Below are 15,300 nucleotides of genomic sequence, written 5' to 3'. Positions count from 1 at the left end.
CATGTGAATAAATCTTCAATACGACACCTGTATTACTTTCTTCTTTGTCCAGTGAAGCCATTGATGCTTGTTCACCTCCATCACATTTTGAATGTCTAGAAAGGACATGCTTTCATTGTAACATTGTTTCCTGGACAATTGAAAACATGTTTCTATTCTGTAATGAGAAATATCTTTTTCCATTGCAGTAATGAGATTTTAATGGGGAAATGTGGGTTATGAAAGTAGGGTGACATACGATAATCTGAAAAAAGGTGACGGTCCTAGACTAGTCTTCAGTACCTTTAAACAAAATAACATATAAAATGTAATGAAATATTCTTCTGTTGTTCTTTATATTATTGGGTGAAATATGGACCAGGACATGATTTATTTGCCCAGTATAATTACCTGAAAAAATGCCTATGCAGTCTCAGGGTCAACTGCTGACCCTTTATCACATTGTCAGTTAAGATATTTATATCTGAGGTTGATCTAGATTGTTTCTCTCAAGGTTTTGCTGGTACCTGAAACAGAACGATATCAAAGAATCACACAAGTACAGAAATATAAACAAAACCAAAGCTGAATGAATGAATCTCATGAATATCATGTTCACTTTTCAGTGAACCAAACAAGAGAACAAAAATAGCCTAAATTATAGGCTAAGCTTCCAAAATTAGAACATTCACATTACATTTACCTTTAGTAATATAGCAGACGCTTTTATTGAAAAGCGAAATGGCTTACAAGTGCTAAATGTCGTAGTATGAGGGGAAAATACTGTTTTTCCCGCCCTTTTCATGTTTAACTCCGGATTAATACAAACAGCCACTTGAGAACATTAATTTGGGGCTGTAGGGAACTTTTTGTTACTTTGCCTCATATTAAAAGAAGCCCATTTCATGTGATAAAATAGTATTTTATAATAAAACTGTGTTGTTATACAGCGATTAAAATAAAAAAATATATAAACGACCGTTTACAGTTGCCTAGCAACGTAGTGAATTGGCGGGTCTGTTGACATTTTTCTATTCCGTGGTTCTTCCGGTTGTTGTTTACACCAGCGCTGGTTAAAGCTATCCATTTTATAACCATGGCCCAGATGTATAAACTGCTTACACAAGCCTTAAAAAAATTGTCATCTGTTTAGTTTTTTTTCTTCATGGCTAGTCAACGTTTTAGTCAGAGACAACAAGGTAGAATGACTCAGAAAAGTAAGACTGGCTACCTCTTGGCTAAATGCAAGTTGGTCGAATTAACTCTTACTTGACAGTCTTAACGCAGTGGCTATTTGTATGCAACTTGCCCCATGTGTGCTCTGAGTACTTGGGGATTTATTAGCGTATGTTTAAACAAATGCGCTGAAACGGCGGAGGATGATTTGTGACCGCTAGAGGGCGCTGTTTCTGCATCAGAAGAGAGAACAGCATCGCTTCACTCCCAATCACATCCAGCAGAAGCTAAAGGAGACACATCTGGAGACGCGCACGTCCTCACGCGGAGACACACACGAGTAAAACAATAGGAAAAATTCTGTGAAGGTAGGATATTCATGACATTTTATTTCTGAAGAGAAAATGCAGTTGTTCAGTGTATTTTTGTTCTTAAATTTGCGCTTATTTTTGTTAAAGAAGAAATTGAGTTGAATGTATACCGGCGTATAGACTACAGCTAACAGCCTATAGAAAGTTTATTAGCATTTAAATCTGAGACAGTTGTTTGGTTCGTTTTAATGCAAATGAATACCAGTAGACAACTGACATAAATTCGTTTAAGAAGAGCAGTAAACATGAGGAGTTCATGAAGTGTATCTAAAGTATTCTTCTTAAATTGTCATTTTTCTCAGGCTCCTCTGTTTATGTTATTTTAATTCATGGCAAAGGAAAGAACCTATTCATTGCCATCAGAGTGAAAAGACTTAACCCACGCACAGATCCTGGTCAAAATGCTCATTTTAGAAGAACATTTTAAAGGACACTTCGCATGTTTAATGCTACACCACAGACTGAAATGTGTGCATTTCGTGTTTATTGTGCATGCTTTATTGTAAATAATTTAATATAGATAGATAGATAGATAGATAGATAGATAGATAGATAGATAGATGCATAGATAAAAGATATTGTGCTTTTTCTAATATTAAGTGTTTTGTCCCTTACTGATCAGTTTTCAGTCTAATTTAATCTAACTAAAAAGCCATCCCTACATTTTTTCTTTATCCTAATCATCCCTTAATTTAATTATTTTTAGAACTAGAATTTACATTTATGTTATAGAGGCTCAATGCAAGTCCAGTTGCCCTTTAGGTAAGGTTGGAAAATGTTTTATAATTTAATAGCCTGAACATATTTTTAATAGCAGCCTCTTACTGTTTCAACCACCCAACAACAAGTGAAGAGGAGACTGAAAACACCCCACACTCGTAAAAATAAAGGTTCTTTATTGGCATTGATGACTCCATGAAGAATCTTTCCAGTGCAAAAATAAAGTGGTTCTTTTCTATTGCATTGTTGCAAAAATATCCTTTTGTAAGCTTTGTTTAAGAGTATACAGGAAAAAAGGGTAAGTTAAGTTTTAAGTAAATATGCACCAAAATTTGAGCATTATCATAAATCCGTCCCTAATGTGGCCATCTGTGAGCTTTTTGCTCTCCAAATTCTAACCGATTTGTCACACATCTTTCAGTAAGCATCTCAGTTTGACTGTGTTGTGAATGATTTCACCCATTAAAAGCATAGTTTACTCCAAAGTGAATATTTTGTTGTCATCTATTCACCCGCATGTCAACCCGATCCCATATAATTTTCTTTCTTCCATTAGGAACCAAAATGAGATGTTAGCCAGAACGTCTGAGCTCTTCTTGTCTATAAGAGTGCAAAGGGTTTTTAAACTGTCAAACTTCACTGAAATATTGCCATCGAAGAACAGTTTTGGGTTTCCTTTTTTCTTAGGCTAAAGAATATTTTAACAATCTAAAGAACCAAATTACCTTTTTTTTTAAGTGAAAATATTCCATCAAGGTTCTTAATGGAATCATCCCCAATAAAGAATGTTTATATTAAAGAGTGCACAATAACACCGGTCCTTCAATGAATGTCCTTTAAGGAAATTTATTTTCTTAATTTTGCAGCCAGCAACAAATAGACAACAATATGAAAGATCCTGGCTCTCTGTCAGAACAGTAAAAAGAGACGATGGGAGAAGACAACAGGAGCACCTCCACCGGGACATGGACTCTCATCCCCCCATCGGGGAGCCCCCATGACCTCATGGCCAATTACGACATCCCTCTGGATTACGAGGTTCCAGTTGACGAGATCCCAGACACAACTCAGGGACGAGCGTTCTTCGTGGCTACAATCGTTATCGCGGTGGTCCTGGTCTGCATCATGCTGGTCTGCGGCGTTGGGAATTGCCTCTTTATAGCCTCATTGGCACGCTATAAAAAACTAAGGAATCTCACTAATTTACTCATCGCCAATTTGGCAATATCAGACATCCTGGTGGCCACTGTGTGCTGTCCCTTTCTGGTGGATTATTACGTGGTCAAGCAACTGTCATGGGATCATGGGATTGTGCTTTGCGTCTCCATTAACTACCTTAGGACTGTGTCTCTCTACGTGTCCACCAATGCCCTGCTAGCCATCGCGGTGGATAGGTGAGCGTTTGTCTCTCTGAGCTCATGCAGCATAGTGTTAAATGTTGTATGGTCGGGATGTGACATGGTAAATTTGTTTTGATCATAAGGAAAAAAAGCTTGTGGGACAAAATCTCCATTTGTTGCAGCTGCATAAGAAGGCCAAAATACACAGAAGAAGCATCATTACACATTTAAAGCAACAAAATGAAGAACTAATGAAGTGCATTAAGTTTTAAAAAGGTTTCTGTCTTTATGAGAAAGTCTCACTTTCTGTGAATAGTGCACAAATAGGGTTTGAAATCTTAGTATTGTTTCATTTAATTTGAAAGAAACTCAATACACCTTGAAATTGACAGTAAAAGTGAAATCCCTAATAATCAAAGAATTATGAAAAAACTGGCTACATTTAAGCAATACTTATTGTTGTATTTTCCTGTCAAAATAAGGGAGTTCCTATTGAAGTCTTCAGCTTTTTATAACAGCTGTGTTTTCTGGTAGTTAGTGTGATTGAGTTAATGTGCAAAAGGCAATCTCATTGGCTGAAGCTCACCTATTATCATCCCTGTTTTGATTTCAGCAAATCAGTTCAACCTAATTAATATTCATGAATCCAGCAGCTCAATAATCCTTAGTAATCCTTAGTGTGTTTTATAGTTCTTATTGTTAGAATTCGTATCATTATTATCCTATCAGTATTTTTGTTAGTTTTTTCCCCCAAAATTATTTTGTCATAAACATCGAATGACAGAAAAAACAACCACCTCTCAAGTTAAAATGTTCAGTTAAAATGACTAATATGCATTGAAACATGGTTATCAGATTTACTCCTAATTACTTAAGTTATATTAAATAATACTTGATTATTATAAAGCTTGACTTTGAATGATGTTAAAAGTATATTTTAAAAAAACGTCGCCTTTTTACAAATATTTTATATATATATATATCAGTCTGGCGAGTAAACTAAAATATTTACTAGCCAATGGCGATTCAATTGCCAAGGTGTCCGTAGAGGGTTGGTTATGCAGTTTTTAACTTACATTTCCCATAGATTACTTTAAAAAGTACCCTTAACTTTGGAAACGGTCGTCTAGTTGAGTTAATTGTATGTTGGATAGTGGCTTTGCTCTGTAAGGTTGTACCGTATTCATGGAAAGTGCTTTTTTTTTTTTTAAACCCAAATCACTTAAACATGCACAAAATCATATTTACGACTTCCAATCATACAAGTAGGAACTTCTCAGAAGCACATGAAAGCAGGATTAGAGACTTCATTTCAGATTTAGGAGACACTAAAATTTGGATTAGGTGCTTTTTTGAGGTGGCTGCTTGTGAGGAATTGCACGGCACTTGCATCACGTTTGGCCAATCCCTGAGGCTAAGCTTGCTATTTAGCATGTCAATATTTGAATGGCCAGGGAGAACATGCTGTATTTAGCCTTCAGCAACCGCCTTAGATATCCGCTGACGGGTCATGTCATAAAATTAGGATCTGGCACAGTACATCCAATAGTCTCAGCACATCTAAAGATCTTAAAGTGAACCCATTAGTCAGTCCTTGCTGCAGTTTGGGGTTCTTCTTAATCGATTCTCAAGCACATTTGAGCAAATCATTTCACAGATGTTCACTTTAAAAATAAAACAATACCTAATGAACTGCTTACTTGCTGTCTACTATCACAACCACATCTTAAGACAGCACCCTACCTGAAATTAAGCCTTGGAAGTTTCATTTATTGCTACAGATTTTCATATTAGCATATAACTAAGCTAATAAATTGTACTCTGATAAGCATTAAAACACTCTTAGCTAAAATAGTACTAAAATATACAGAACTATTTTAATATTTTTCATAATATTATTATTTATCGATATATTAGATTTTTGGTACTGAACTCATTGCAATGAATTATAGGATTATGTTCTCTATATAATGCAGCATTTGTCCAAAATAATTGTGGACTTCTTACACTCTTAAAAATAAAGGCTCTTTATTGCCATTAATGGTTCCATGAAGAACCTTTACCCTTAATGGAAATTTTCCATTGCACAAAAACTTCTTTAGTAAAAAAAAAATTAATTAGGTTATTAAAATGTTTTTTGCACTAAGAAAAAAAAAATGGTCCTGTTTATTGAAAAGTTCGTTAGGGAACCAAGAAGCGTTCTTCAATGGTATCGCTGCAAACCCCCCCCCCCCCCCCCCTCTTTAGAAACCTTTACATATATGATGCCTTAAAATGTTCCCTACTTAGGCACCTGACTAGGTTTTGGAACAGAGCCGCTCTTGTCTTACAATGCCATTCAAGAAATCTTCCAACCTGTTACTCCTGGCATGCTGTTTCCCATGAACCGCCAAGCAGCACATCCAATGCATATTAATACTAACTTTAATAAAGTAAAAAAACTTCCCATGCATCACAGTAACCGCATGTATTTGGGGTGAACAAATGAACAAAAGTACATTCTGTTCGCTCCTGCTGATCTAGAACGTTCCTCATTGAGCCAGTAAAGATTGCAAATGTTTCCTTTGAGAAGAACAGAATTCTTTGGAATTTAAGTACATCGGAATTTCAAGTAACATGTTGTTATATTATTAAATTAAGTTTATATTTACCAGTAATAAATTTAGAATTATTACCATCAGTGATTTAGAATAATTAGCATCAGTGAGACTTTTTCAGACGATATCAGCCCATGAGAGAGAACAGGAAAAGCCCTGGGCAAAAATGTGCTCTTAATAAAAAGGGACAGAGTTTAAATGGGTAGAAATAGTGCTGTACCTTTCATTTAGAGAACAAGTGATGGAGGAGCCTGTTATTCGCCATGAATGTCAAAAGGTTATGAAATATCTCATTAAGAACGGGAAGCAGTGATCAGATCAGACAGAGAGATCAGAGAGTCAGTGCGTGTTAATAGACTGCTGCCAGACCCATAATCCCGATTCATTTTCTAAATCTCGGCTGTTCTGAAGATTGTTTGATGTTTGATAAATACTAATACAAATCTACCACAAACCGTCCACACACCAAGCACCAGATGCACTCCAAATGCTCACAGTTTCCTAAAGCAGATTCAAACCCAGACCCAGTCCAAAAGCTACAACTCAAAATTTAAAGAGAGTTGGCTACAGGAAGTTTGAATTGGAATTAAAGGAAGTGGAATTTTCAAATGTATTTGAGCCATTCATTCATTTGATTCGTTCAAATGGCTGATCATTCAGGAATGAACTAAATGGCTCCGTTATTGAATGGGCCTTTAAATCAATGATTCATACAATTCGTTCAAAACACGAATTCACTGAGAAACTAAATGCTGCTGTGTTGCTCTTAGATGCTCTTAGAATCACACCTAAACTTTGGGATATTCGGGACAAAATCAGTGGGGTCCGGCCACTGTGTTAACTGCATCAAAAAAATTTAATTACATAATTTTTTCATAACTAATTAATTAATTTAACACTTTAAAAATGCAAGCCCTTGTGTGTGTGTGTGTGTGTGTGTGTGTATATATATATATATATATATATATATATATATATATATATATATATATATATATATATATATATATATATATGACTATAAGTTGCCCTTTTTTTCATTGTTTGGCTGGTCCTGCGACTTATAGTCAGGTGCGACTTATTTATCAAAATTAATTTGACATGAACCGAGAGAAATGAACCAGGAGAAAAAAATTACCATCTGCAGCCGCGAGAGAGCGCTATATTGATTAATAAGGCGCTTATTGATAAATAAGTCGCACCTGACTATAAGTCGCAGGACCAGCCAAACTATGAAAAAAAGTGTGACTTATAGTCCGGAAAATACGGTATTTAAAAATAAATCAATAAATAACAAAATACATTTACCTTAGAAGCCACACTGAAAAAAATATAAACACTTGTTTGTAGAGATAAGTAGATTTCATCTTGCTGCAAGATGAAATAAACTCATACTTTAACAAGTAAAAAAAAAAAAGAGGATTTTTTTCCCCACTGCAGTAACACAAAATACATCTGTCTTGGTAACGTTGCTTTTCAAGTACATTTACCTTGTTTTATTTATTTTTATTTTTATTTTGTAATCTGATGTGGCAACACATGTTTTTCTTTAAAGTCTGCATGAAACAGATGTTGTTTCCGACTTTATTTCAGTATGGTTACTGTATTTCCAGCTTAAACAGCGCAACACAACAAATCCCCGACAGTAAACTGCTGCCTCATTATATTTATGATGTACTGACACAAAGTTAAAATGATTTGCAAGGGTCGCCTTGCCACGTCCTGACAGACTTTTGCAGTTGCAGTGCAGCACAGTGGAAACTCAGTGTAACTCGCAGCAATTTAACAGCTGCAGGGGCATGGTTAATGGATAGTTTTGCCATAGCCATCACACTGATGTCATCAGAGAAGGAATCAAATTCCAGAGCAGAAGCAAATGATCAGATTTTGATTAAACCAAAAAATTCAGGCGAAAACGAAAAATTCAGGGGATTAACAGATTAATTGTTCACCAATATGTGCTAATAAAATAAATAAAGCAAATTTTAAATTCATGCAAACTTTTAATTAGTTTTGCACTGAGGGGGTAAATGTTATTTATTTTGTGACAATCAACTGAGCAGTTTTCATTGTTTTCTATGTTCAACAGGTACATGGCTATCGTTCACCCCCTGAAGCCCCGTATGAAGTATCAGACAGCGTACTGGATCATTTTCGGAGTTTGGATAATCCCAGTCCTCATTTCGGTGCCGTCGGCCTACTTCGCTACAGAGCACGAGTACCCGCACAGCACGCTCGGCCACGACAGAAAGATCTTCTGCGCTCAGATCTGGTCTGCAGACCAACAGCTCATGTATCGCTCCTACTTCCTCTTCATCTTCATCGTGGAGTTCCTGGGGCCCGTGGTCACCATGTCGGTCTGTTACGCGCAGATCTCCAGGGAGCTGTGGTTCAAGAACGTCCCGGGATTTCCGACGAAGCAGCTGCGTAAACGGCTACGACAGCGGCGCAGGACGGTGGTGGCGCTGATTGCGGTTCTGGCGGCGTATGTGATGTGCTGGGCGCCATATTATAGTTTCACGCTACTGCGGGATTTCTACCCAGCGCTGATCACACGCGGCCGTAACTCACTGGTCGTTTTCTACATCATCGAGTGCATCGCGATGAGCAACGGGGTCATTAACACTCTGTGTTTTGTGAGCGTTAGGAACAATGCCACAAAGTGCTTTAAAGTCGTCAAAATTGCTCACTGGCGCTCGCTAACGAGGGTGATCGCTGGAAAGATGGTGGAAGACGACATTAGGACTTCATCCTTAAGAGTGACAGAGGATCTGGAATGTACACGAATAAAGTGAAATGATGGAGAAATAAACTAAAAGGTGATACAAGGCCTCAACAATGGCATCATGTGGGTCAAGAAATGTCGGTAAATTTGGAAGGATCCACAGAGACATGAAAACATTTCTTACGGGAACAGATAAATTAAGAAAGACTTGTTTTGGAAGTCAAAACAATATGATAGACCGGTTATATGGTTTTGCCAAGAGTTTAGATATAAACAAAATTAACTGATGAGAGACTGGCTTGTGTAAATGCTCCCAGATTAATATATTAATGTTAAATCCACTACAGGAATAATTTCCCAATTCATTAGTAAAAACATTGCCTCAAAGACCCCCTGACATCAACGTGCATTTTCAGTGATCAGTGTAGATTTGCTGAAGGTGACAAACCAGAAATGATGTTGCTGATCAAAACCCTGACTTCATTGATTTTAATAAAAGTGCCAGACAAAATGTTCAATTCATAAATCCTATTCAGATGAATGTTCAAAAAAGTGGCTGTACCTACATTTTTGTCAGTGAAATGCTAACTTGTATTCCTTTTCACACAAATTGTAAAAGCAAATTATCAGACAATAAAGACTTTTTGTGCAGTTTCTTGCACAATACATGTTATGACCTCAAAACACTTTTACCGTAGTGCATGACTTGTAAACTAAATACATTTTGATGTTTGAATCACATAACCAGCTCCATATATATGGCTTTTCTGATGTAGTAAACTTGCTCGGTAGCGCACCTGGTAATTGCATTTGCCATGTGTCGCACTCAGGTAAAATACTTGAGACACAATTCACAATAAAAGAGCTAAAACACTAATAGAACCATCCTGAAATGACTTGGTTTCTTGAGCAAATAATTATTTTTCTCTTGTGTGCTTTTGTTAACACTATCATTTAAGTTTAGAATATAGGGTTTAGTGTACATTATTTGGTAACCTTTTAGTGCCACCAAGTTCATTTAATTTCTAAAGGGCCACAATTTAAGGAACAGTATAATAAAATATTGACAGATTCACATTTGTTGCAGATCAAACTCAACACATTGTTAGCACCTCTTATTGGATCACTTTGAATGTTTCACAAAAAGTGCAAGAACTAATGTAATAATTTTACACAGATCAATGCCACATGTATGTTTTTCCAGTGAGTCTGGGTTACTAATATTAGTCTCCTACATATCGTGTCACTTTCCTGTTCAATAGCAAGCTTTACAGAAAGCATTTGTGATACAAATAAACAGTTTGCAGTTGTTATAAAAAAATTCCTTGTATGTTAGGTTAATTCGGTACATTGAAGAGTTAAAAATTCATTCAAGCATGAAAAAAAGTTGTATTTATTTTGAAAATGCATTGGTTCTGTTTAGGGGTCCCATTGTATCAAAACATGATTAAATGCAATTAACTTTCACATTTTGTTTTCTGTTTATTGTACATACAATTGTCTATTAAGGTTAATTTCATTGTATTTTTAAAATTGACCCAATACAAAGACGCAGTAACAATAGTGAATAACACTCACATCTGGAGTCAGTCTGGAAAAACAGTCTGGATGCAACCGCAACCAAGTTAAAGCTACTATAAAATCTGCCTACTGCGTTTTCACTTGACCTGAGGAACATTTGAAAAAGAAAACATTGAAGAGTAAATCCGAGGTAAATTAAAAACTGCAATTGTTATTATTCTGGGATCTTAAAAATAAACGAACAGTAAAATGAATATAAAAGGGGGAATTTAATTTTCCTTGTATTCAATCTATAAGCACACTTTGGTAAAAGATACAGTTCGTTGCCAAATCGATAAAAAGATTGTTTCCGTACATTGGCATCAGAAGTTTAATGAACTGCTTGATAAGCGACTTTCCGTGCGTGGGGACCATGGGTCCCCTCACACATCGTGAATTAGGGATTATCATAGTGCGCCTGAATCTGAAAAACACATCGTTCTGTTCTCGTTTAACTGCCTACGTAGGCTGCATTTTGAGACACTGTTACATCCAAGCTCTATAAAAAATGAATTCAAGATGGTGGGTGAGGTGGGAAAAATAACTATCACTGACTAATTCAAATTAACTATAAAAATGGACTAGGAACGGCAAACTCTTTGGAAATCAAAGTCGTCATTTAGTATTATTTGTGGAGAGGGTTTAAAATCAGCCCAGACACTCACACAAGTATAAAAATATAAATAAACTAAATTAATGTAGATTAAAAAAATAAAAAACTGCTATTGTTGCCAGAACTTTAGTGTAAAATATGGCAGCAACATTTTTTTTTTTTTTTTTTTGCAAAAGTTTTAAAAAGTGAACTTTGTATTTATGAGATTTATAACTGTTAATTATTATTAACTTAGTGCTAGACTGGATACTCAAATTAGATTAACCTTTCTAATATACTGACAACCAAATTTAAAATACTTAAGAAAAATCCACATGATGAATTCTACAGTTCTACAGTGTGTGTGTGACTTCCCTGACGTGTGCACACAAATTGTCTAAATTGTTGTATTTTTGTCTATTTCCCATTAATTTCTTATGGTCGGTCATTTCTTGACTGAAGACCAAGAGTGTATCTATTTTTTTAATGACCACTTAGCCTTAGGACCACTTGTTCAAATCATGGCCTCAATTTTTATATATATAAAAAAAAACTAATTCTGTTCACATTCCATGTGCCATAAAAGTAATTGCTTATCTAGAGATAGTTTTATGAATTGCTGGCACTTGTAAAGAACTATTGTAAAGAACTGTTAGAATTTACAATGTTTTCCTGCCAGCTGGCACTGAGAGTGACTGACACTTAATGGTTAATGAGTAAATATATGTTGGGGAAAAAAATTTATACATAAAAATGAAAGAAAATAATAAAAGAAAAAGATCCCTAATTTCTATTTTTTCTATGCGAATTCATAAAATTAATTTGCAAGTTTCGTATTTGGCAGTTGGCATTAGAAGTTATAGCCTATTAAAAAAAAATGATAAAGTATGCTTTTTCGAAGCTGCTGTATATAAAAAACACAAGGAGGCTGAATTTGCATACTTCATTACATTCATTACTTTCTCTCAAATTAATTCATTTTTTTGCACCCTCTCTGGACTGTTAAGCCCCCCCCCCCCCACCCCCACCTTCTCACCCCCAACAAACACAACTGAACTCTAAAATTTAACCAGTTTTTGGGCACCTATGAAATCATTAATATAAACTCTATTTGTGTGTTGCATATGTCAAGCTTAATTCTTTTATGGCTTAAACGGGGTTTCTGGATGTTCCAGGTTCAAGGTTGTTATTTGTGGCTCAAACTGTGAACAGTCACATGCATCACCAAACGCTCCCCATCCAAGATAAACCTTGGCCCAAGAAAGACCCCAGTCAGCCAAGGTTTTTTAATAAAATAAGCTGTTTAAAACACAATATTAAATGTCCCTATTGTCTAAATCAGCAGTTCTCTGGCTTCGCTTCAGGACACTGATTCTACATTTGACCTAATATGCAACTCAGCACAGCAACAAAGTTAATCATTGTACAAAAAAAACATCTAATTGATATGAAAAGATAAATAATAAAATCCTTAAAATAACACCACAATATATTAAAACTATAATGAGTATTTTCCTTACCTTTAAAAATTTCAATACATTCATTTTGATATCCTAAACCAACTACATACGGCTATATATTTTTCCCCCTTAAATGTCTGTGACCCAATTAGTTTTTAAATGAATAGTTTTGTTAAACAATTTAAGGGAAAACACACTTTTTGGACTCGTTTTTGAGTGTGCATTGGAGATATTCTTATATAATATGCTTATACTCAAACACAATATTCCATCTCACAGCACAAGACTAGATTAAGAGTAAATGTGTGGAACAGCATGTGGAAACAAATGGTTCTGAACTGTTTATCTTTGGTTTTGAGAGTGGACACACGGCTGCTCTCTGTTCATTTTCTCTCCTGTCCAGGACAAATAGTGCGCCTGCAGGGATTAAGGTAAGCCAAAAAAGCCATGAGACATCCCATTCATCTCGTGGAAATTTAAAAAAACTGACACCTACCAAAAAAATAAAAAAAAGTAATTGTGACTATGCTGCCAGATGGGAGGTCAGGAATGAGCCTGTGTTGCTAGCATGTTGTGATTTCCCATCTCTAAGAGATCATCTTTAAATCCTGAACAGAATCTGGGTGAAACTCAGGATGGGTTTGATTTAATCTGATTCACTACAGTCAGGCCACTAATGGCACGAATTAAAACTGTCTGATGAACGTGAGACAGATTATGAAGCCAAAACAATGGTGCATATCAGCTTCTCTTGAGAGATAAGAATCAGAAAAAATAGTATCTGTATTTTGGAACTAAAGTTGTGCTAAGTATTAGTATTCTGGAACTACAAATAATATAAAAAGCATTCTTTCTCCCTTTTAAAAAAGAATATGCATATTTAATCTGCAATCATAGGTCAACTATGCATGAGTATGTTTTAATTATTTGCATGTAGCATTTTCCCCCATTATCTGCAACGCATTGTTTTCTTTTTGGAATATAAATATTTTTTTTCTAAAGCATTTATATCAGTAATAAACAAATGCTCACACATAGGAGTCATACAAGTTAGTGTGTAAAATGCACATGAGACTTGATCACTCCAACCTTCTGGAATAAATGTACATTTGGAGCAGTATTGGAATGGAACGGATGATTGCAGAAAGACTAAACGTCTGGTTCATTTCATGAGCAAGTGCAACTGTAAGCAACTGCCATAACATATCCTCCCTCACACAGTGTTTATTATATCTCAGATAACAGAAAGAAAACCTCTCTTCAGCTGAATAAAAAGAATGGGCACTGACTGTCAGGACCATCGCCCTGAGAAAGAATCTGAATTCGAGTCAGACCGAGCTCCTTTAGACTGATGGATGAACAGCCTGATGTTCAAACCTCCACGAGCGCAGCAGCTGATGAAGCAATACAGAGCATCAAGACTCGTAATTGGTGTTTTTTTTAGCTTTAATTTTTTAAAAGCTGTCCGGTTACATTCTGTTCTCGCTGTTTTTGAACTCAAGATGTTTTATGTAAAACAAGGCAGAGAATGTCTTAAGGGTTTAGTTCACCCAAAAATGAAAATTAGACCGTTTTTTATTTACCCTTGAAGCATCCGAGGTGTATATGACTTTCTTCGTTCAGACGAATCCAGTCTGAGTTATATAAAATTTATATATTTCCTGAAACTTTCATTCGACATGTTCATGTCTTCTTTCTTCAGTTGAAAAGTAATTAATGTTTTTGAGGAAAACATTTCAGTATTTTTCTCCATTTAGTGGTCTTCATTTGTGGCCAATGGGTTGCAGTTTCAAAGGGCTCTACACGATCCCAGCAGAAGAATAAGGGACTTGCCTGGTGAGATGTCATTTTCTAAAAAAAATTAAAAAATTTAAAACAAAATAATAAATAAAATGTATATAGTTTTTACCCACAAATACTTGTTTTTTACAACAAATACTCAAGCTGACATGCCAAGGATTAAGGATGCGACATCACATCGCCTGTGGCTGGCATCATAGACAGAACTTTAATCTCCAAAAAATAATAATAATAATAATACATTTGTAAAAATGGTAGCCCGCAGAGTTTAGGTCTAGAATTAGAAATGTAATACACAAGTAATGCATATTGCATAGTGAATTCTTTGCTGTCAGAGACTGTTCTGTTCTCGCTATTTTAGAACTCAAGAAGTTTTATGTCAAACGAGAGGTTAGTTCGCCCAAAAATTCAATACCATGACTTAGGTGCCCTTGAGCAAGGCATTGAACCCCCAACTGCTCCCCGGGCACCACAGCATAAATGGCTGCCCACTGCTCCGGGTGTGTGTTCACAGTGTGTGTGTGTTCACTGCTCTGTGTGTGTGCATTTCGGATGGGTTAAATGCAGAGCACAAATTCTGAGTATGGGTCACCATACTTGGCTAAATGTCACGTCACTTTCACTTTCACATCATTTTCAGGTATCAAGGTGTGCATTTCTGATGTGAATGCTGTTCTAAAAGACAGCCTGCCTACTGAGATGCTTCCTTTTGTCCAGATTCTTAAGCTGCATCAGACAAGGTAAAACTCCTGATGTTTCTTCAATTCCTCCGGTGAACTTCACCTAAAGAGCGCTATCTGAGTGATGCACAATAGGGTTCGAAATCGTTCATTTAGGGATCATTTCAGTTAGGAGGCCAACTCTTAAAGCATCAATGTTATACTTGTACCTTTGCTGTTGCTCTATAAATGTCACTGGCAGACAAATTATGATGAAAGTAAAATGTAGAAATGCCCAATGTATTGTAATTATAGCAATTA

General features: G+C 35.8%; 1 protein-coding gene across 1 annotated transcript; it reads left to right on the top strand.

Moving 5' to 3' along the window:
- Positions 1-1,015: 1,015 nt before the first annotated feature.
- On the top strand, positions 1,016-9,785 carry prokr1a (prokineticin receptor 1a). Its single transcript, XM_052545933.1, has 3 exons — positions 1,016-1,523; positions 3,113-3,640; positions 8,273-9,785. The coding sequence occupies exons 2-3, from the start codon at positions 3,177-3,179 to the stop codon at positions 8,976-8,978; spliced, it is 1,170 nt and encodes a 389-aa protein (XP_052401893.1). The 5' UTR covers positions 1,016-1,523; positions 3,113-3,176; the 3' UTR covers positions 8,979-9,785.
- Positions 9,786-15,300: the final 5,515 nt, after the last annotated feature.

This window comes from Carassius gibelio, chromosome B1 (assembly GCF_023724105.1).
Source record: "Carassius gibelio isolate Cgi1373 ecotype wild population from Czech Republic chromosome B1, carGib1.2-hapl.c, whole genome shotgun sequence".
NCBI lineage: Eukaryota > Metazoa > Chordata > Actinopteri > Cypriniformes > Cyprinidae > Carassius > Carassius gibelio.
This window is presented reverse-complemented; position numbering and strand designations above follow the sequence as displayed.

Bases quoted from the DNA above. Each gene is read 5' to 3' on its own strand.
- prokr1a (XM_052545933.1), top strand. From the start codon at position 3,177: ATGGGAGAAGACAACAGGAGCACCTCCACCGGGACATGGACTCTCATC. The intron at 3,641-8,272 runs GTGAGCGTTTGT...TATGTTCAACAG, and splicing joins CTAGCCATCGCGGTGGATAG to GTACATGGCTATCGTTCACC.